This window comes from Vipera berus (genome assembly GCF_964194415.1).
Source record: "Vipera berus genome assembly, chromosome: 1".
Classification (NCBI taxonomy): Eukaryota; Metazoa; Chordata; class Lepidosauria; order Squamata; family Viperidae; genus Vipera; species Vipera berus.
Window position 1 is genome coordinate 353623880 of NC_138202.1, and position 23556 is coordinate 353647435.

Genomic DNA, 23556 nt, shown 5'->3' on the forward strand with positions numbered 1-23556 from the left:
AGTAGAAAAATAGGGACCACTACAGTGGGAAGGTAACAGCGCTCCGTGCGCCTTTGGCATCTAGTCATGCCGGCCACATGACCACGGAGACGTCCTCGGACAAGCGCTGGCTCTTCGGCTTTGAAATGGAGATGAGCACCGGCCCCTAGAGTTGGAAATGACTAGCACGCATGTGCGGGGGAACCTTTACCTTTACCTTTAATATTTAAGAAACTGAAAAACTGAGTGAAGCAGAGGGCGTAGTGTGGACATAAGAAGATATGGTGGTGATCTCAGTGTTATGTAACCCCAGCCATTGCTTCTAAAACACCTGATATTTACAGGGGTCAGGGGTATCCAACCTTGGCGACTTGAAGGCCCGTGGACTTCAACTCCCAGAATTCTCAGCTATGGGGTGTCCACAAGTTCAAGAAAAGCTGTCAGTCTCATGACAGAAAAGAAGAAAGGAATGAGTGGAAGCAGGGCTTTTTTTCTCATAGAACGCTCAGAACGGAGTTCCGGCACCTTTTTTGGATGGAACCTTATAGGGTAGGCAAGGCGGGTTGTAGGACATGTGTGAGTTTCGTCACCTTTTTCTTTTACAAAAAAAGAATAGAATAGAATCAAGATCACGTGAAGTACTAATACCACTTTACAATGCCTTGGTAAGGCCACACCTGGAATACTGCATCCAGTTTTGGTCACCATGATGTAAAAAAGATGTTGAGACTAGAAAGGGAACAGAGATGATTGGGGGACTGGAGGCTAAAACATATAGGGAACGGTTGCTGGAATTGGGTATGTGTAGTTTAATGAAGAGAAGCATGAGGGGGGACATGATAGCAGTGTTCCAGTATCTCGGGCTGCCCCAAAGAAGAGGGAGCCAAGCTATTCTCCAAAGCCCCTGAAAGCAGGACAAGAAGCAACGGATGGAAACTAATCAAGGAGAGAAGCAACCTAGAACTAAGGAGAAACTTCCTGACAGTTAGAACAACTAACCAGTGGAACCACCTGCCTCCAGAAGTGGTGAATGCTCCAACACTGGAAGTTTTTAAGAAGAGACTGGACAGCCATTTGTCTGAAATGGTATAGGGCAGACATGTCAAACACAAGGCCCGGGGGCCGGATCCGGCCCGCGAAGTGGTTTTATGTGGCCCGCGAAGCCATCCTGGAAACAATGAGGGAACGGCCCCCACTGCCTTGGCCCTGGCCCAGAGACCCTCCTTTTGCCAGAGACCCTCAGATCTGTCCTACTCCTGCCCAGGCCCCCATAGGCACCCTTGATGCGAACCATGCCCACCCAGTAGGCCATACGTACTCTAGCCATGCCTACGCAGTAGGCCACGCCCGCCCTGGCCATACCCACCCGGCCCCTTGAGGGCAAGTGCAATGCTGATGCGGCCCTCAGTGAAATTGAGTTTGACACCCCTGGTATAGGGTTTCCTGCCTTAGCAGGGGGTTGGACTAGATGACCTCCAAGGTCCCTTCCAACTACTACTACTTCTTCTTCTTCTTCTTCTTCTTCTTCTTCTTCTTATTATTATTATTATTATTATTCTTATTCTTATTCTTATTATTATTATTATTATTATTATTATTATTAAAAGCACTGAGTGGAAGAATGGAGAAGTGATAGTTAGGAAGTACTATCTTCTTGCTGGACATCCTGGATGTTGGGAAGAAGGAAAGAAGATTTGCCATTCCAGTAGAATTTAAATCTGCTCTTCTGTTCTCCAAACCAAGCTCTTCTATGGCGCCAAGTAATGCTAAGTTTCCATTGTTCTTAATATTTCCCCCTTTCTCCCCATCTTTGCAGCTCAAAAGGGCCAGTGGCTAAGTGGCTTCTTTGACTATGGCTCTTTTTTGGAGATTATGCAACCCTGGGCCCAGACAGTTGTGGTTGGCAGAGCCAGGTAAGTCTTTAACAAAGATTAAGAATAGTAGCAACAGCAATAATCGTGCACAGAGCGCTTTAGCATCCTCAGAGCTCTTAAGATTCTTGTTATTAGGGTAAGAACCTTGTAAGATAGCAAGATAAAGGAATTAAAAAGGAATCGGGGTCATTGTGTGTGATTGGCAAATGCAAAACACAAAACTATTGGGGTGCAAAGTATTTTGAATTCAAAATGTTCTGTGCTTCAGAACATTTTGGTCTTTACAAAAGGGTTTTGATGCTAGTTCTAATTGTTTGGGATATGTCCTGAGCAGGAATCAGGAGCTGTTTCAGAGTATTTCTGATAAGATCAGGACCACTCATTTCAAGCTCAAAATGTCAGGAATATCCCTCCTCAAAATGAGCCCATTTGTAAGCCAAACCCCTCAAGACTGTACACGAACCTTGTGGATCTGTAGGTATATTTTTGAACTTCAACAGAGAATATTCTTTATCGGTGGTTTGTATTTAATCCATCCTTTTGAATCCTTTTTTAAAAATTAGATCATAATGCTTTTGTTATGGGGAAGTGGCCTGAAAAAGATACCGCTGCTTTAAAGAGTCCACTCATTAAAATTACTGCAGATTTTAAAGTTACAGTAACTGTTTCTCAGACTTGCAAAAAAGCTTGAAAAAAGCAAGTTGCTTTAAGGAGTTGTGCTCCTTCAAGGCTAAAGCATTTCCCGCAGATCATTTTCAAAGTAGACACAGTCCATCTATCTGTGGATCCATAACCACACCAAATCTAGAATTTGGGTGGTGGATGCATCTATTTTATTTTATTTTTTTTATTTTATTTTAATTCCATTTACATCCCGCCCTTCTCCGAAGACTCAGGGCGGCTTACAAGCTTAGCAGTAGCCTTCATTCTATGTATATGCCTGCTTATTAGGGCTTTCACACACCCCCCCAAAGCGGCATTATTACAAAGTCAGCTTATTGCCCCCAACAATCTGGGTCCTCATTTTACCTACCTCGGAAGGATGGAAGGCTGAGTCAACCTTGAGCCTGGTGGGATGCGAACCTGCACTAATTGCAGGCAGCTGGTGTTACTTAAGGAGGCATTAGCCCACTGCTCCACCAAGGCTCTTATTTTATGTCTTTGACCCTTTATTACGATTATTTCATGTTGTTTATGTTCAGTTTAGGGGCATGATGGCTCAGCGGTTAAAGAGGCTGAGCTTGTCAGCTGGAAAGTTGACAGCCTGGGTTTGAGAGCCGAGCACCACGTGACGGGGTGAGCTCCTGTTCCTTGCTCCAGCTCCTGCCCGCCTAGCAGTTTGAAAGCATGCAAACGCGAGTAGATAAATAGGTATCATTTTGGCGGGAAGGTAACAGCACTCCATGTGCCTAGGAGTATAGTCATGCTGGCCACCTGACCACAGAAATGCCTTCAGACAATGCTGGCTGTCTCGGTTAAGAAATGGAGATGAGCACCATCCCCTAGAGCAGGGCTAGACAACCTTGGCTCTTTTATGACTTGTGGACTTCAACTCCCAGAATTCCTGAGCCAACATGGCTCAGCATGGAAACCTCTCCCTTTCTCCTCAGCATGGCTGGCTCAGGAATTCTGGGAGTTGAAGTCCACGAGCCATAAAAGAAACAAGGTTGCCGACCCCTGCCCTATAGTCAGACACAACTGGACATTACCTTGATCTATGTTCAGTTCATTTTGTAAAAACATTGTTGACTGAAGCTTCTTCCAAGCATTATGCAGGTTTTAAAAACCAGACGCAGAGTTTTGAACAATGCTGGGGAACGTTGCCTATGCGTTTAATGTGTGTTTTGTTTTTACTAGGCTGGGTGGCATACCACTAGGAGTGGTTGCTGTTGAAACGAGGACGGTGGAGCTGAGCATTCCTGCAGATCCAGCAAATCTAGACTCGGAAGCCAAGGTAAATGTTGCTTCTAAGGTAGATGACCCACACATCTGGGTTGAAAACATCTGTAGGGCCACTAGAGAAACATTAGAGGCTTGGATTTTGCCCTGCCACATCTAGTAAGCCCGTTCTAATTCAAAATCTGTGGAGTGCTGTCTGAGCTTGATTGTTCGCTTTGCATGTAGTTCATTACTCGATTAAGTAACATCATCCGTGCAAGGGAATGTGGGGTTTACTCCCTGTTTGCATACTATGCCTTGCCCTGCCTGTCTTGATAAAAGTGTGCTTTTCTCCTTGGTATTTCCTTGATTAGGATATTGTTTTCTGTCCGATTGTTTGTCTGGTGTTAATCCATGCTTATCTAGGGATTTTTGTCTTATTGGCTGCTGGAGGGAATGGGTTCTGATGTTTCCTTCTTCTTCTTCTTCTTAGCTTTCTTTTTCTTTTTCTTTTTGAATGGTGGGTAAATACCCCTTAGTTCTCTGTGTCTCTGATTTGTTTGAATGCCAAGCTTTGAGGAATTCCCTAGCAGGTTTTGGAATTAGCTTGGTTTAGGAAGCTCACAATTTCCTGGTCGAAACTATGGTTGAGTCTGTTCATGAATTGTAAGATTAAGGAGTTTCCATTGTGTCTTCTGATTGTTGTTTGGTGTTCATAGATTGTTCAGCTATTCTTTGGCGTGTCTGTCCTACACAGTGGCGGTTACAGGCCTTACACTGTAACTTGTAGATCAGGGGTCTACAACCTTGACAACTTTAAGACTTGTGGACTTCAGCTCCCAGAATTCCTCAGCCAGCATAGCTGAAGTCCACAAGTCTTAAAGTTGTCAAGGTTGCAGACCCCTGTTGTAGATGACACCTGTTTTTTCCCCCCTTTTGTCTTCTGGGTGTTTCGTTTTACTTAGGAACTTGTGTGCTAGAGTGATGCAGTGTGCTTGTAATAGCCTGTTGGTTGTTTCTCAGACATTTTTCATGTGTGATAGTGTTATCCTTTCGATAAGTTGCGCTGGTTGTGCTGCAGTGGGTTGAATGGTCCGACACTTTTTGGATCAAGTTGTGTGGATATCAATTTTGTTGGAAGATATTTTATAGACCTCCCGTTTCCTTTTTTCTGGTGCTCTGGGTTGTTGCAACGCATTTGTGCTCATACAGGTAGTCCTCAATTTATGACCGCAATTGAGTCCAAAATTTCTGTGGCTTAAGCGAGACATTTGTTAAGTGAATGTGGCCCCATTTTATGACCTTTCTGGCCACGTGTGTTAAGTGAATCACTTTTAGTTAAGTTAGTAACACGGTTGTTAAGCTTCCCCATTGATTTTGCTTGTCGGAAGGTCTCAAAAATTGATCACAAGATCCCGGGACACTGCAGCCGTCATAAATAGGAGTCATTTGCCGAGCGTCTGACCACGGAGATGCTGCAATGGTCATAAGTGTGAAAAACAGTCATAAATCACTTTTTCAATGCCATTTTAACTTCAGATAGTTACTAAATGAACTGTTGTAAGTTGAGGACTACTTATAGTTTAGAAATTATTTTGAAAAAGATTTTGTGGTTTGTCATAGGATTCAAAAAGGGCAGGATTCTCCTCGTCAGTTTTTTGCTGTGATTAACATAGTCTTTCCCAAGGTTCCCAGCATTTGTCTTCAGGTATTTTAAGACTGCAGCCAATTCAAGCCAAGATGACCATTGATAATAACAATAACAGTAACAATAACAATAATAATAATATTGGAAGGGACCTTGGAGGTCATTTAGTCCAATCCCCTGCTCAGACAGGAAACCTTATACCATTGCGTGGAGAATTCTGGGAGCTGTAGTCTCAAGACACCTAAAGGGCATCAGGTTGAGGAATTCTGGGAGTTGTAGTTTCAGGCACCTGGAGTGCATCAGGTTGAGGAATTCTGGGAGTTGTAGTCTCAGGCACCTGGAGTGCATCAGGTTGAGGAGTTCTGGGAGTTGTAGTCTCAGGCACCTGGAGTGCATTAGGTTGAGGAATTCTGGGAGTTGTACTCTCAGGCACCTGGAGTGCGTCAGGTTGAAGAATTCTGGGAGTTGTAGTCTCAGGATACCTGGAGGGCATCAAGTTAAGGAATTCTAGGAGTTGTAGTCTGCATATCTGGAAGGCATCAGGTTGGGAAATTCTGGAAGTTGTAGTCTTGGCACACCTGGAAGGCATCAAGTTAAGGAACTCTGGGAACTATAGTGTCAGCACACCTGGAGAGCATCAGATTGGGGAGGCCTGGACTAACATGACTATCTGTCTAAGAGTTTTCGACTTCTGCTTTTATATTCCAGCTGGACGACAACCATAAATCAAGGTGGGGAGTCTGATTTAACTTCGGCCTTTATTCCAACATAATTTCAGTGGACAAGAGATGGTATTCCCAGTGCTTGTTGGAAGAACACAGTCTTCCATTTCTGCAGGCGATTGTCCCATCAATGACCTGACTCATTTGTCTTTTTCTTTCTGCATTGCTGATCTTCCCTCTCTCCACCCCCTGCCACAGATTATCCAGCAAGCTGGCCAAGTGTGGTTTCCCGACTCTGCCTTCAAAACCGCAGAAGCAATCAAGGATTTTAACCGGGAGGGACTTCCGCTGATCGTCTTCGCCAACTGGAGAGGGTTCTCAGGTGGAATGAAAGGTGATTATTGTAAAAAAAAAAAAAAGAGGAAGGAGTACGGTGAGAAACTGTGGTGCAGATGACAGGGACAGTTGCTGGAATTTAGGAGTGGGTTTAGTGACACAGGTCGTCCTTGACTTACGACCACAAATGAGTCCAGAAAGTTCTGTTGATAAGCAAGGCAGCTAACTGAATTGCACCCTATTTGGAGAACTTTTTTTTTACCTAGGTGGTTAAGCAAAACACTGCAATTGCTAAGTGAAGCAGGTGGTCTTTAAGTAAATCCGGTCGCTATATGAATGATTGTAAGTTGAGGACTACCGGTATTGCTGTTCTTGTCTCACATAAAGGAAATCAGGTTAGGTTGACTGGGCAGGCTTGTATGAGACCACAAGGTCCATTCGTGGCAATGGGAAGATTTGGTCTGGTGGATTTTCTATGTCAGTGTTTAGCTACTTAGCCACTGTTTTAAAGGTAGTCCTCGATTTAACGACCACAACACAGCCCAAACTTCCTGTTGCTTAAGCAAGACGTTGTGAATTTTGCCCCATTTTACAGTCTTCCTACCTAAGATATGCAGATGATACCACTCTAATGGCAGAAAGTGAAGAGGAACTAAAGAGCCTCTTGTTGCGGGTGAAGAAGAAGAGTGCAAAAGTTGGCTTGAACCTTAACATTAAGAAAACCAAGATCATGGCATCCGGCCCTCTCAATTCCTGGCAAATAGATGGGGAAGAAATGGAGGTAGTGACAGATTTTATTTTCCTGGGCTCCAAGATCACCGTAGATGGGGACTGCAGCCAAGAAATTAAAAGACGCTTGCTCCTGGGGAGGAAAGCCATGGCAAATCTAGACAGCACACTAAAAAGCAGAGACATCACCCTGCCAACAAAAGTGCGTTGCCAATGTATGGCAGTGAAAGTTGGACCATAAAAAAGGCTGAGCGCCAAAGAATTGAGGCCTTTGAACTATGGTGCTGGAGAAGACTCCTGCGAGTGCCTTGGACTGCAAGGCAATCAAACCGGTCAATCATAGAGGAGATCAACCCTGACTGCTCTTTAGAAGGCCAGATCCTGAAGCGGAAACTCAAATCCTTTGGCCACCTAATGAGAAGGAAGGACTCACTGGAGAAGAGCCTAATGCTGGGAAAGGTGGAGGGCAAGAGAAGAAGGGGACGACAGAGAACGAGGTGGCTGGATGGAGTCACTGAAGCAGTAGGCGTGAGCTTAAATGGACTCTGGAAGATGGTAGAGGACAGGAAGGCCTGGAGGAACGTTGTCCATGGGGTCGGACACGACTTTGCAACTAACAACAACACAATCTTCCTTGCCACAGTTGTTAAGGGAATCACTGCAGTTGTTGTGTTAGTAACAGGGTTGTTAAGTGAATCTGACTTCTCTGTTGACTTTGCTTGTCAGAAGGTCCCAAAGAGGGGATCACATGAACCCAACGCACTGCAACCGTCCTGAATATATGCCGTTTGCCAAGCACCCCAATTTTGATCACATGACTGTGGGAATGCTGCAGTGGTCCTAAGTGTGAAAAAAACGGTTGTTAAGTCATTTTTTCTCTCGGTACTTTTGTAACTTGGAACAGTCACTGAATGAACGGTTGTAAGTCGAGGACTACCTGAACCCAGTACAGGTAATCCCCAAGTTACGATCGTTCACTAAAGGCTTGTTCGAAGTTACACGATAAGCGCCCCCTAGCGCTTACGAGCAAGTCCCGAAATTACGAATATGGCAGCACCGCGGCAGACGTTCGCCCTTACGAGCGACCGCAGTGGCACTGCAACGTTCACCCTGGTTATTTCCTCCCTCCCTCCCCACCCCCGCCCCAGGTCTCCCTAGGCACCAGGCCTTCACTACTCACCTTGCCAAGATCGAGATCCTTGGCTTTCTTGGCTGCTCTGGGCCTTCTGTGCATCCCCAGAGAATGGAGGCCTAAAGTAACGCCCAATCTGGTCGCCGGAGGCCTTTTCCAGCCTGCTGCCGCCTGGATCTGAGGCCACGGGATGTTTCTGCAGCCCTCCAGCAGCCCAATCCAGGCACCAGATGCCTACTCCAGGCTTCTGCTGCCCGGAAACGGGCCACCGGCCTCAGATCAAGGTGGCAGCAGTGTAAAAAAGGTCTCTGGCACCTGGATCGGCCTCTCCGGAGGGCCGCGGAAACCTCCCCCGGCCTCAGATCCGGGCGGCAGCAGTAACCGCGCCAGAGAGGAGACGGATCTTTTCCAGGTGAGTCCGGCATGGGCAGGAAGGGAGGGGGAAGCATGAGGTATCTTAGTGGGTCAGGAAGGCCTTGGGGGCCTGTTACATCACTAGGCTCTCCGTGGTCTTTCCCACCCTGAGATACCTCATGTTCGCTTAACGAGCCGCGTGCGTCTTAACGAGCAAGGGAGCGGTCTCGTTCGAGGTACGAGATTCACTCCCATGAGTTTTCGAGTTACGAGTGGAATGGGCAGGCTCCCTTATACTCGTAACTCGAGGACCGCCTGTGTGGTTCTCTACTGCCAGACTTCATATTTATACGTTTAAAGGAATTTCGCTGAGGTGAAGAGAGGCTCCCCTTTATTTACAGATGCAAATGATCCTAAATAGGAGAGGATGTGTAAATCAGGATTTGATGTTCTGCATGCGCCATGGTTCTCCAGTGACTTTTGGAACCTCCATAGGATCAAGTAGTTAAATACTGGCATCAAAGTGATGGCATTTGGCAGTGCTAGTTATTTTTCTTTTCAATTAAGGATGCAAAAAAAAAAAGAGATGTCAAGCCTTGGGGAAGCTAAATGCATCTGTTTTCAGTAACCCTTTGTCCCCCTCCTCCAGGCTCTGACAAATAAAACAAATTGGGCTGAAAAACATAATACCATCCACTCAGATGCTTTCCTATTTTATCATTATATAGGGACCAGAATTTCCATTACTAAGCAAGGCAATTGTTAAGCGAGTTATACGCAATTTTGCAACTTTTTTTTTTGCCCCAGCTGTTAAGTAAATCACTGCAGTTATCAAGTGACTCATGTGGTCACTAAGTGAATCTGGTTTTCCCCGTGCTTGCTGGAACTGGTTGAAAAGATTGCAAATTGTGATCCTATGAACACTGGAATACTTCAGCCAGTTTTGGTCGCCACAACGTTGGGACTCTAGAAAGAATGCAGAGAAGAGCAACAAAGATGATCAGGGGACTGGAGGCTAAAACATATGAAGAACAGTTGCCAGAATTGGATATGTCTAGTTTAATGAACATATCCCTGCAGATGGGGACTGTAGTCAAGAAATTAAAAGACGCTTGCTCCTCGGGAGGAAAGCCATGGCAAATCTAGACAGCACACTAAAAACCAGAGGCATCACCCTGTCAACAAAAGTGCATATAGTCAAGGCTATGGTCTTCTCAGTTGCAATGTATGGCAGTGAAAGTTGGACCATAAGAAAGGCTGAGCGCAAAAGAATTGAGGCCTTTGAACTATGGTGCTGGAGAAGACTCCTGCGAGTCCCTTGGACTGCAAGGCGATCAAACCGGTCAGTCCTAGAGGAGATCAACCCTGACTGCTCTTTAGAAGGCCAGATCCTGAAGCTGAAACTCAAATACTTTGGCCACCTAATGAGGAGGAAGGACTCACTGGAGAAGAGCCTAATGCTGGGAAAGGTTGAGGGCAAGAGAAGAAGGGGACGACAGAGAACGAGGTGGCTGGATGGAGTCACTGAAGCAGGAGGCGTGAGCCAAAATGGACTCCAGAAGATGGTAGGGGACAGGAAGGCCTGGAGGAACATTGTCCATAGGGTCGCGATGGGTCGGACACGACTTCGCAACTAACAACAACAACAGTTTAATGAAGAGAAGGACTTGGGGTGACATGATAGCAGTCTTCCAATAGTTGAGGGGCTGCCAGCAAGAAGAAGGGTTCAACCTATTTTTCAAAGCATCAGAAGGCAGGACAAGAAGCAACGGATGGAAACTCATCAGGGAGAGAAGCAACCTCGAACTAAGGAGAAATTTCCTGACAGTGAGGACAATTAAATCAGTGAAACAACTCACCTCCAGAAGTTGTGAATGCTGCAATGCTGGAAGTTTTTAAGAAGAGATTGGACAACCATTTCTCTGAAATGGTACAGGGTTTCCTGCCTAAGCAGTGGGCTGGACTAGAAGACCTCGAAGGTCCCTTCCAACTCTGTTATTTGGTTATGACCCCAGGGCTCTGCAACCATCATAAATACAGGCTGGTTGCCAAGCGCTTGGATTTTGATCATGTGACCGTGGGGATGCTGCGATGGTCATAAGCGCGAGGACTGATTGTAAGTTACTTTTTTTTCAGTGCTGCTGTAACTTTGAGCAGTCGCTAAACGAATAAATGCAAGTCGAGGACTACCTGTATATCTCTGTAGCTCTGTAGCTAACAAGAATAAGGAAAATTGAAGGTTGATCAGTGACTGGTCACAAAAACAGTACCCCCTTGGTCTCAAATCATTGGAGCAGCCTCCACTCTGAAACTCAACAGGGACTAGGAACTAGCAGAGTGATTAGGGGGATCTAATAGATTCTCTGCATGAAAAGCCATCAGTCCCAAGGTTTTGCCTCCCCGCCCCTGTCCAAAAAACAAAACAAAACAACAATCTTCCTACTTAGATATTATCCAGCACTGGCAGGTATAAAAACTCCGGGCTCCTGTTGTCAATCTCGCAGTTCCCCTTGGAGAGTTGTTTGCAATTTTAGTTTCCACGTTAGTTGGGCTACAAGGAGAAGCAGGAAAGGATTAAGCCGGGAATGAAAATAAACAATTATAGCACCCCTTGGTGAGCCTAAGAACACACAAATACATGCATATGTACACACATTGCTAAAGAAACGGCTGCGCTGTGGGTAAAATGACTCCAAAATTGTGTGTAATGAGAAGGAAAAGATTAGAGGGAGCTTTTGCCATGTTGAGAATTGACATTAGTGGAGGAAGGGGGAAAATTCTTTACAAGTCAGTGCAGGGGGTCTAATTTAGACTGGTGTGTGTGTGTCTGTGTGTGTGTGTCTTTGCCATCCGCACACATTGGCTTCAGTGCATATATTTATATCCCCATCCAGATAAATTCTGTGCAATAAATAAAATCACAGTGAGAAGGGAACGGCTGCCTTCCTCTAAACACATTCCAGTTAGCTACAAAGCCGTGCCACCTATTGCAAAAATTAAAATTTTTCTGTTAAAGCATGCCTTGAATATTTAGATGGAGGCAATGGCTTATTTAGATGAACTGCCACTGACCCACAACAGTGAGACATCAAGCGTGAAATTTACTGGAAATTAGCACCGGGGTCTTGAGCCCAGCATGAATGGGTTGATAAGATGCAAATCCCAAAGTATTAAACCGCCTTGCTGGCAGCGCTATGGGGTCGTTCGCCGTTGGTTTTTCATGTTACCCCTTTTTTTTCCCTGCACCACCCTCTGGGACAGGTTATAAATAACAATAAAAAGGAACAGTTACCAGAGACTTTAATCGGAATTTTAAAAAAAAAAGACTTTAAAGAAAGATACCCACAATGCTGATTGTACGGCGGCAGAGCCAAAAGTAATGAATTTAGCACCTTTTCTGTACGAATGTTAGGCATGTATTATTTGGTGATTTTTTTTGTCTTCTTTGATTCTTCGGGGCTCTTATCAATACAACGGAGGTTAATTCCAGCTTTGAATGTAGTCTAAAATTGACAGACACGGGGGTAAAAGAGGAAGGCCACAGTTGCCGAACTGAGAGAGGAAAAAATATGGGTGTTTATTTTACAGGGAAGCTAAGAAAGTTGATAGAATTTTATTTTTCCCCGTTGCACGGAGCTAATCATTAAAATGTCCTCCTTATGATTTAACATTGGACAATGGGTAGAATATAGGGAATATTTTCCTGTCATTGCTCGGTGACAATCCAGGTGAGGATTGTTTCTTTGTTCTTTCGTTTCCGCCTTTCAAATTTTTACGGGTGGATGCAGGCACTCGGTCCTCCACTTACGACCACAGTTGAGCCCCAGATTTCCATTGCTAAGTGAGGCAGTTTGTTAAGTGAATTTTGCCCCATTTTAGGACCTTTCTTATAAATGCTGGCTTAACGCCTGTTCAAAGTTACCTACAAACCAGGTTTGAAGTTCTGATTGTCTGCTCTTCCCCTGTGATCACGTGATTGCATTTTGGGTGCTGAGTAACGATGACTATTTGCAGCATCCCAATGTTTTTTCTGGAAACTGACATCTACTTCTGATTTCTGGGAAAATACCCCCATTGCAAACAATGGTTTCACTTAATGACCGCTGTAAAAAAGGTGATGAAATCAAGCTCAGTCACATGATGTACTATTCCAAAAGTGCTTTTTCAAGAGGCAACTGGACTTTGTTTTTCTTTGAAGACATTTCGCTTCTCATCCCAGAAGCTTCTTCAGCTCTGACTGGATGGTGGGGAAGGGAAGGATTTACCGGTATACTCCTTGCAGACAGCTGGTCATTTGCATTCTTTGAGAGAGTTGTTGAGGCCACCTGGAGGTTTATCTGTCCTCAGGGTCACCTGAGTAGTGCAAATGGGTGTGGAGCCTTCCTAGAACTGCTGAAAGGACCGTGTTGTAGACTTGACATAGATGTTGTCATATCCCTCCCCCTCTGTTGGATGACTGAGAATCTCCATAGACACATGACGATCTACTTAATAATCAGCTTGACTTATGACTGTAACTCTGGGCTCAATTTTTATCATCAGTTGAGGACTACCTGTATATAGTCGGTGGTATAGCTCAGGATTGCTCAACCTCGAACACTTTAACAGGCGTGGACTTCAACTCCCGAAATTTTGGCCAACAGGCTCTGGACATGGCATAAAACTGTAAGAAAGACATCAAAAGAGCTTAAGCTATTAAATCAATTGGAAGCCTGGATTACAGGTACTCTTTGGCTTAGGACCGCAATGGAGCCTGCGCAATACGGACCAAAATTGTGATGGTCGTAGTGTGGGTCACTACTGACCAACTCACTTTATGAACTTTTTTTGCAGCAACCACAGTCATTGAACTGTAAATGGGGGGGCACAGTTGCTGAGTGTCCAATATGAAGCCACATGACCATGGAGTGGGGTGTGGTTTGGCCAGAACCGGGTTGTAACCCTATTGAGGTCCATCGTAAGTCGAGGACTATCTGAACAAACAAAACAGGGGCCATTAAACTAATAACAAACCAATAGCAAACTACCCCTGCATCGGGGAAAAAACAGGCTAAACAAAATTCAGCTTTACCTCCTTTAAGGACATCTTTTGACCCCTTCACTAAGCCTCACCATTTAGAGTTTGCCTCACTACGTTTTCCTGAGCATCTACACGTAAAATTCTAAACCATTCAAGATTAAAATTGTGGTTTTTTCCCCCTCAGAAATTTAAGTCCTGGTAGCAGTGACTATTAGCTGTTAGGGTTCAATAGACAGTTGGTGCCTTGGATTGAATAAAATAGCTACGGCTTATGAGGATTTTGAGGGACACGGTGGCTCAGTGGGTTAGTTCGCTGAGCTTGTCAATCAGAAGGTCGGCAGTTTGGCGGGTCGAATCCCAAGTGCCGCGTAACAGAGTGAGCGCCTGTTATTCATCCCAGCTTCTGCCAACCTAGCAGTTCGAAAGCACGTAAAAATGCAAGTAGAAAAATAGGGACCACCACGGTGGGAAGGTAACAGCGTTCTGTGCGCCTTTGGCGTCTAGTCATGCCGGCCACATGACCACGGAGACGTCCCTCAGACAAGCGCTGGCTCTTCGGCTTTGAAACGGAGATGAGCACCGGCCCCTAGAGTCGGAAACGACTAGCACGCATGTGCAGGGGAACCTTTACCTTTACCTATGAGGATTTTAGTTCTTTACCAGCAAACTTCTCTTTCCTCTTTATTTTTTTATTTATTTAAAATCTCCACCTTGGCGCGAACGAGTCCTCTTTTGCTCAGGCTGCTGTTTCCACATAAAATATATGCTCGTAGCAGGAGTGAAAAATGCCACGCTAATTACACCATTATTTTATTATGTAGCGCGACTAAAAAAAAAGTCTACTAAAGAATTAATTTGGTTAAAATAATTTGAATTGAGCAATTATTTCCTTAACACTGGAATTAGCTGAAAGGAGTTTCAAGTGGTTTATTGCCAGTGCTACATAATAAAATGATTGTTTAATTAGCAATAAATTTGTCATTTGCTATAGGAAACAAAAGGATTGTTTCTTTCATCCAGACGTGACGTTGCTCCTCTTTTTTTCCTCATCGTTTTTTGAGCTACTATGTTCTTCTTTGCCTTTGGAACAGATTAATGGTCATGCTGAATCAAAGCAAAGTTATGGGTGGTTATTATGTGAGGGCAGTCCTCAGTTTACAACCGTTTGTTTAGCGACCATTCAAAGTTACGATGGCACTGAAAATTACTGTATAACTGTTCCTCGAACTTATTATGTTAAGTTACGTTAATTACATTACATCATCCGTGTAGTCCAGGGGTGTCAAACTCAATTTCATTGAGGGCCGGCATCAGCATTGCAGTTGCCCTCAGGGGGCGGGGTGGGCGTGGCCTACTGGGTGGGCGTGGCTAGAGTGCGTATGGTCTACTGGGTGGGCGTGGCCAGCTCTACATCGTTCACATCAAGGGTGCCTATGGGGGGGCCTGGGCAGAAGTGGGGCAGATCTGAGGGTCTCTGGCAGAAGGAGGGTCTCTGGGCCAGGGCCAAGGCAGAGGGGGCCGTTCCCTCACTGTTTCCAGGATGGCTTTGCGGGCCGCATGAAACCACTTCACGGGCCGGATCCGGCCCCCGGGCCTTGTGTTTGACATGTCTGATTGTAGTCCCTTGATCAGAATTCAGGCACTTGGCAACTGGCATGTATTTATGACGGTTGCAGCATCCTATGTCACATGATCATCAGTTATGAGTTACTCGGGGGGGGGCGGGTCTCCAACAAGCAAAGTCAAGGGGGTAGAGCCAGATTCGCTTAAAGGCCATGTGATTCACTTAATAACCATGGCCAAAAAAAAAGGTTTAAATGTCTTTATTTGGGGATTACAAGACCTTCTTTTCTTCCTGCATGGAAAAGAGTAACAGATTAACAGAGTTGGTGGTCTTCTGCTCCATCCCATTAAGTCCCGTCCAGCTCTGCTGATCTGTTATTCTTTTCCATGCAGGAAGGGGAAAAAAAGGTCTGTATTCCCCAAATAAAGACATTGAAATCTTTTTTTGTGTGTGCCATGGTTGTTAAGTGAATCACACGGTCTTTAAGCGAATGGCTTCTCCCCCACCCTTGACTTTGCTTGTTGAAAACCCTGAGAATTAGACCTCCATCTGCAGGAACCTTACAGGTAGTCCTCGACTTACAACCGTTTGTTTAGTGGCCATTCAGAGTTGGATTGGTATTGAAAAAAAAAGTGACATAATCATTTTTTCACACTTACAGCTGCTTGGCAGCTGACTCGTATTTATGACGGTTGCAGTGTCCCGGAATACGTGATCCCCTTTTGCCACTTTCTGACAAGCAAACTTAGTGGGCGAGTCAGATTCGTTTAGCAGCCGTGTTAGCAGCTGAACAGCTGCAGTGATTCACTTAGCAGTTGTGGCAAGAAAGGTCCTAAAATGGGACAAAAGTCAACAACTGTCTTGTTTAGCAACAGAACCTCTGGGCCCGGTTGCGGTTGCAAGTCGAGAACTGTCTTGCGTATCTCTGAATACTAGCTCTTGCACAGTCAAATTTAGTCTCGGAGGAGAGAAGGTTTCTGCCCTGCGGTTCCACGACAGTTTTCACGTTTGATTTAGTCCTCCATTTTCAAAGTCTGTTGGATTTCTTCCTTCCACAACCTTGTCCCATTCTTCTCTTACAAAGTGGTTGGGGGCCAAGCGCTTGAACCAGTGAATCCCACGAGTTAAAGTGGGGTGAGGGGCGGGCTGTGTATGAGGGAGAAAACAGTGGATCTGCTTCTTACTCCTGTCTCCTCCTCCTCCCCAGATATGTATGACCAGGTGCTGAAGTTTGGGGCCTTCATTGTGGACGGTCTGCGAGAATACAAGCAGCCGGTTCTTGTTTACATCCCACCCCAAGCAGAACTCCGAGGAGGTTCCTGGGTGGTGATTGACCCCACCATTAATCCTCGACATATGGAATTGTACGCTGACCGGGACAGCAGGTGAGACTGTTCTTCTGACGTAATTTAGCATAGCCTGTTAGATGCAAACTTAGTGTTAATTAATTGGGGGCAATTAAGCTGACTTTGTAATAATGCCGCTTGGGGTGTGTGTGAAAGCCCTAATAAGCAGGCATATACATAGAATGAAGGCTATTGCTAAGCTTGTAAGCCGCCCTGAGTCTTCGGAGAAGGGCGGGATATAAATGGAATTAAAATAAAATAAAAAATAACAAGACAGCTGTACCTGGTAAGCTTACATCATGGAAATTACTCCCTTAAACTGAGGAGGAGTTACCTGACGGTGCGAACAATAAACCAGTGGAATGGCTTGCCTTCAGAAGTTGTGGGTGCTCCATCGTGGAGGCTTTTAAAAAAGAGCCTGGACAGCCATTTCTCTTAAATTGGTATAGGGTTTCCTGCTTGAGCAGGGGGTTGGACTAGAAGACCTCCAAGGTCTCTTCCATTCCAGTATCTGAGGGGCTGTCACAAAGAAGAGGGGGCCAGGTTGTTCACCAGAGCACCAGAGGAAAGGATGAGAAACAATGGTTGGAAACTGATCAAAGAGAGAAGCAACCTAGAATTAAGGAGAAACTTCCTGACAGTGAGAACAATCAACCAGTGGAACAGCTTGCCTCCAGAATTTGTGGGCGCTCCATCACTGGAAGTTTTTAAAAAGAGACTGGACAATCACCTGTCTCAGATGATATAGGTCCTCCTGCTTGAGCAGGAGGCTGGACTAGAAGACCTCCAAGGTCCCTTCCAGCTTCTATTCTATTCTATTCTATTCTATTCTATTCTATTCTATTCTATTCTATTCTATTCTATTCTATTCTATTCTATTCTATTCTATTCTATTCTATTCTATTCTATTCTATTCTATTCTATTCTATTCTATTCTATTCTATTCTACCCTACCCTACCCTACCCTACCCTACCCTTCTCTACTCTACTCTACTCTACTCTATTCTATTCTACCTCATTCTATTCTATTCTATTCTATTCTATTCTATTCTATTCTATTCTATTCTATTCTATTCTATTCTATTCTATTCTATTCTATTCTATTCTATTCTATTCTATTCTATTCTATTCTATTCTATTCTATTCTATTCTATTCTATTCTATTCTATTCTATTCTATTCTATTCTATTCTTTGTTATTCTGTTTTTCTGAAATTCTTATGAAGCCAGAGTATCTGCAACGTTTTGTAGCAATTATCACTGTCAGGGCTTTTTTTCTCATAGAACGCTTAGAACGGAGTTCCGGCACCTTTTTTGGATGGAACCTTGTAGGGTAGGCAAGGCGGGTTGTATGACATGTGTGAGTTCCGGCACCTTTTTCTTTTACAAAGAAAGCACTGATCACTGTAATATTTGATTTGGACCCACACGCACTTCCTGGCGGCTCATCATACTGACCCCTGAATGACTGCAATCAACTTTCTGTTGGTCCTTTATCAGAGCTACAGAAAATGGGTTCAACATCACCGGGCGTATAGTGGCTCTTTCTTTAAGCTAAAAGAATACCTTTTGGTACCTAAGAGGTCATAGGGGGGAAAAAAGCATTCCCATGTTTTAGAATAATTAAGATACTCAAATAAACAAGGAGGGAACATTTCTAAAGTATGCTGAACAGAAGCATAAATATCAAGCCTTACCAGTTTGATCTAGATCCAGATTCAAAGTAGACGTCTATGAAGATTCTCAGTCATCCGGGTCATGGTTATCCCAAAGGTGCTTTTTCAAGGAGGCAACTGGACTTCCTTGTTTTTCCTTTGAAGACGTTTCGCTTCTCATCCAAGAACCTTCTTCAGCTCTGACGGGATGGTGGGGAATGGAAAGATTTATACTCCTTGCGGACAGCTGGTCATTTGCATTCTTTTAGAGGGTCATTGAGGCCACTTTGAGGTTTGTCTGTGTCCTCAGGGTCACCTGAGTGGTACAAATGGGCGTGGAGCCTTCTTGGAACTGCTGAAAGGACCGTGTTGTAGACTGGAGATAGACGATGTCACATCCCTCCCCCTCTGTTGACAGAGGGCTGTTCACTTTTGACATAGATGGCCTCTTTGACCCCTCTTTCAAACCAGCGGTCCTCTCTGTCCAAAAGAGTAGACACGGAGAAGCTTCTTGGATGAGAAGCGAAACGTCTTCAAAGGAGGAAAACAAACAAACAAGGAAAGTCCAGTTGCCTCTTGAAAAAGCGTCTTTGAGGTACAGATAGACCTCAACCTGCGTCCCCAGATGGGACGCAGAATTCCCATTGCCAAGCAAGGTGGTTGTTAAGTGAGTTGTGCCCCTTCTGACAACCTTTTTTCGCCACAGTTGTTAAACAGATCACCGCAGGCATTTAGCGAACCATGGGGTCGTTAAGCAAATCGGGCTCCCCCCACCACTGACTTTGCCTGTCGGAAGCCCGCTAGAGAAGTTGCAGATGGCGATCACCTGGCCTCAGGATGCTGCAACTGTTGTAAATATACTTTTGGTTACAAAGCATCCCCGGGGTGCCGTGACAGTCGTAAGTGCAAGGAGCAGTCCTTCCGACGCGACCTAAAAATATATCTGTTTGAGCAATCCGGTCTGGTCTGACGGGTTCTGTTGTAATTATTGTTTTAAGGTAACTATCTTCTGCATTTGAGCAAAATTAGGGTTTAATTAGTTTTCAATATCTGTATTTGTGCATTCTGATATTTATGTCACTGTTCACCGCCCTGAGTCCTTAGGGAGAAGGGCGGTATACAAATCAAATCAAATCAAATAAATAAATAAATAAATAAATAAATAAATAAATAAATAAATAAATAAATAAATAAAATGTCACTTTAAACAGGGGCCCTCAAGCTTGGCAACTTTAAGACTTGTGGACTTCAACTCCCAGAATTCCTCAGCCAGCTTTGCTGGCTGAGGAATTCTGGGAGTTGAAGTCCACAAGTCTTAAAGTTGCCAAGGTTGGGGACCCCTGACTTAAAACAATGATGCTGTAACTTTGAATGGTTGCTAAACGAATGCTTGTAAGTCGAGGACTACCTGTATTGAGGGAAACATTTTTCCCCAAACCAGCATCATCCAGGCCATTTTCAAATCCTGCCTTTATGTTCCCATAGTTTCTTCCCCTGCACCACTTTTCGATGCATACTCTGTTCAGCTTTCAAAAAGGACAGACAGACAGACAGATAGACAGACAGCCCTATATCCCTTTATGTCATTTATTTCCAGTACTTTATTGTCTCAAACAATGGGGGGGGGGAAAAGAAGAAAATTACAACTAATCTTCTAATATTTAAAATGCTTAAGTCTCAGTGTGAATCATAAAACAACATTTAAGATTTAAATTATAGCTAACTACTCATAACATTATGCTCCATAACCATTAATACATCTCATAAAACTCACCCAAAACAACATAATCATCATCAATGTAACGCACATATGGGGACAGCCAAGCAACTTGCCTAATGTACTATAAAAAAGCAACAATATCTTGTCTTTATTATCTCCAAAAGCAACTGAAATCTGCTAGTTATTTTTTTGAAGGGTATAGAAAGAGGTAAAAAAGGGACATAATCCCCCAGCTGTTCTCAAATTTCAGCCAATTGCCAGTTTCAAGGAACAGCAGAGAGGGCAGAGAGGATGTTACTAACTTAACTATGGCATTGATTCACTTAACAGCTGTGGCAAGAAAGGTCGCAAAATGGGGCAAAACTCACTTAATAACTTTCTTGCTTAGTGACAGAAATTTTGGCCTCAATTGTTGTAAAACGAATGAGTCAAATTCACACAAGATAAGGTTTAATAATAGTTCTTTTATTCTTGTGTTATTCGGACAGAAAGCAAGGCAGGTGCTCAGTCATAGTTGACTAATGTATAACAACAACAACAACAACAACAACAATAGTTGGAAGGGACCTTGGAGGTCATCTAGTCCAACATGTTACTTGTTATCTTATACAGTTTGTTACAATTGCTTAGTTACCCAACTAGGTTAAACAACATTACTTTTGCCAGACTAGGCTAAACAAAGAATCAATAAGCAACTGCCCAACAAGGCTACTCAAGTTTAGAGTTTAGAATAGAAGAGAGCTGAAAGGGACCTTGGAGGTCTTCTAGTCCAGCCCCCTGCTCAAGCAGGAGAACCTATACCATCTCAGACAGATGAATGTCGAGTCTCTTCTTAAAAATCTCCAGTGATGGAGCTGTAAGTATTGCTGCCCAACTAGGCTGCTCACTCACATGATCAATACTTACAAACGCTCAACAACAGGCTGTGTTAGAGTGGGTTGGGAATTAGACTTCAGGGCATCCCCTTCTCCCCATGGAGGTCTCACGCTTTCAAAGTCCATTGCATTTTATTTCTCCCTTTATATCCAACTTGTTTATTCCAAGTCTAAATTCATGACCCATCAGAAATGTTACAGATGATTCGTGTATGTCTTTTGTGTACTAGAGACTGCATTCTACATAGATATATAGCTAGACAGATTAGATAGATAGATAGATAGATAGATAGATAGATAGATAGATAGATAGATAGATAGATAGATAGATGATAGATAGATTGATAGATAGATAGATAGATAGATGATAGATAGATAGATGATAGATAGATAGATAGATAGATAGATGATAGATAGATAGATAGATGATAGATATATAGATAGATATATATATAGATGATAGATAGATAGATAGATGATAGATAGATAGATAGATAGATAGATAGATAGATAGATAGATAGATAGATAGATGATAGATAGATAGATAGATAGATAGATAGATAGATAGATAGATAGATAGATAGATAAATTCATTACACAATTGTGGTAGTCAGTTGTGGGTTACCTGTATGTAATATATGTGTACAATAAATCCCTATCTGTTCCCTTGTACAGTGAAAGGCTAGTTTAAAGATCAGTGGGGGAAAAAACATTTGTGAGTTTTCTAGAAGGACATACCATTTATATCTGTACTTTTAATTATTAAAATATGCTTTTATCCCACTTTAGGTTCTTAGCTTGGTTCATTTTGTGACGTTTCCAGCAGCTTAATGACATTCCTTCTGTTTATTAGGGTTCCCCCCCCTTCTTCAGTGTTGCAGTGAAAGTTGTCTGGCTAATTCAAATAAATATAAAGTATAAATTTCAACCTAGTTCCCTTCTTTTTTCTTCTTCTTTGTTTCCTTCGAGATTTTAGGGGTTTTTTTAGCCTCGTTTTCTCTTTTTCCCCCCAACCTCCTCTCTAACTGGCCCAGCTTGTTCTGTGCTGACATGTTTTTAACTTTCAGCCTCTGTTTCTTCCATTAATAGCTAAGAGAATTTTTTAAAAAGCTGCTTAGGGGTCTTTATCTTCTGCTGACCCCTTCAGTGTTTTGTGTGCTAATTTCTGTTAAAACGTCTTTTTTCAGAGGTGGCGTTTTGGAACCTGAAGGGACAGTGGAAATCAAATTCCGAAAGAAAGACTTAGTAAAAACCATGAGGCGTGTGGATCCCATCTATATGGGGCTGGCAGAACGACTTGGTAAGTCTTAGTGGGTTGCTTGTGTCAGCTACACCTCGGCCTACAACATTTCACCTAGTAACCATTCGGTGGCACTGCGAAAAGTGACTTACAACCATTTTTTACACTTAACAACCGTTGCAGCATCCCCATGGTCACATGATCAAAATTCATCCAGCTTGGCAACTGGATGATGGCAAATAACTTTGACATTGAATAAGAAAAGGTGATGTCAATTGGCAAATTTTCATTAAATACTAAAGAACAGGGATATGCAACAAATGCAACTGTATACATGTATATGTGCCTTTGATCATTTATATACTGTTTTTTTTCTCCTTATAAATCAAACTTAGGGTACCTAAGAAATAAAGCCATGTTTTACCACTAAGTTTGAACAGATAAATACACACACACACACACACACACACACACACACACACACACACACACACACAGATCAAGAATGAGTGGGCTTGAGAAGGGGGATGAAATGGAAATAGTACATACAATCACTGGATGTATTTATTGATTTTAAAGGATGTCACTGATCAGTCAGGCGGAAGATTGTTAACAAAGTGAAATTATTTTTAATGAAAGGACATAAAAAACTGCAGATGATAAATGGCAGTTTCGAAGGGTCATTCCCCTGTGTATGAAAGAGAAGGGGTACCCCTTGGATTTCAGCATCTGTCATCTATAAAAGTATGACTCAGCGATATTTCCTGTGTGATCACCTATTATGAAATTGGTCCTGTTCTCCTAACAGAACCACCAAGATGAATTCTTGGAAGACATCCATGGATGTAACCCCCCCAGGCAGGTTCTTTGGATCTGTAAGATCCATGGCTGTTTCCTGATCTGCTCTCCAGGTGATCCACCCAAAGCGGGTGCTGCTACACTCACATTCTCTCCAGTGCCAGCATGTGCTGTCCCACATACACACACAGTGGTTTAGGGGGGTTATTAATATTCCTCTGCAACTCCCTTCACCAAACCCCCCAAACTGTCCCAATTAAGTCCAGCCATAAGCAGACCAATGCTAGTCCACAGAGCAGTGGCCAAGGCATCCACAAGGCACATGAAAGTTTCCCAGTCAGAATAAACCCACCAAGCAAAATTAAATCCCCAATACAAGAGGGTTCACGAGGCAAGAAAAATCCAGAGTTCACAAGGCACAATCCAAGACAGAGCATGGTGTCAATCCAAAGCAAGGCCAAAAATCACAATGACCAGAAAACACACAGCTGGGAAATGAACACATTATTTCTAGCATCACTTCCCACTTTCTGCTGTGCTAAATAGCCAGCTTTGGGTGCAGCCCATCAAGAAGGGCAAGGCTTTCTCCTCGTGAGTAATCTGGTTGGCCTTCTCTGCTCCTGCCTTTTCTCTGCCCTACGTGTTCTCGGATCAGGGGCAGCAGGCAGTTCCTCATCACTGACCAGTTGCAGCTGCATGCTTCCCCACCCGAAGCCTCAGGGCTGTCCTGCTGCAGCTGTGTTTGG

The 23556-nt window shown here is 43.7% G+C and overlaps 1 protein-coding gene across 1 annotated transcript in view; it reads left to right on the forward strand.

Moving 5' to 3' along the window:
• Positions 1-23556, forward strand: part of ACACA (acetyl-CoA carboxylase alpha) — a 254747-nt gene that overhangs the window by 204671 nt on the left and 26520 nt on the right. Inside the window, exons 44-48 of the mRNA XM_081313199.1 lie at positions 1796-1892; positions 3711-3807; positions 6300-6435; positions 16384-16561; positions 21960-22072. Coding sequence (XP_081169325.1) covers positions 1796-1892; positions 3711-3807; positions 6300-6435; positions 16384-16561; positions 21960-22072 — 621 coding nt within the window. The remainder of the gene's footprint in view (positions 1-1795; positions 1893-3710; positions 3808-6299; positions 6436-16383; positions 16562-21959; positions 22073-23556) is intronic.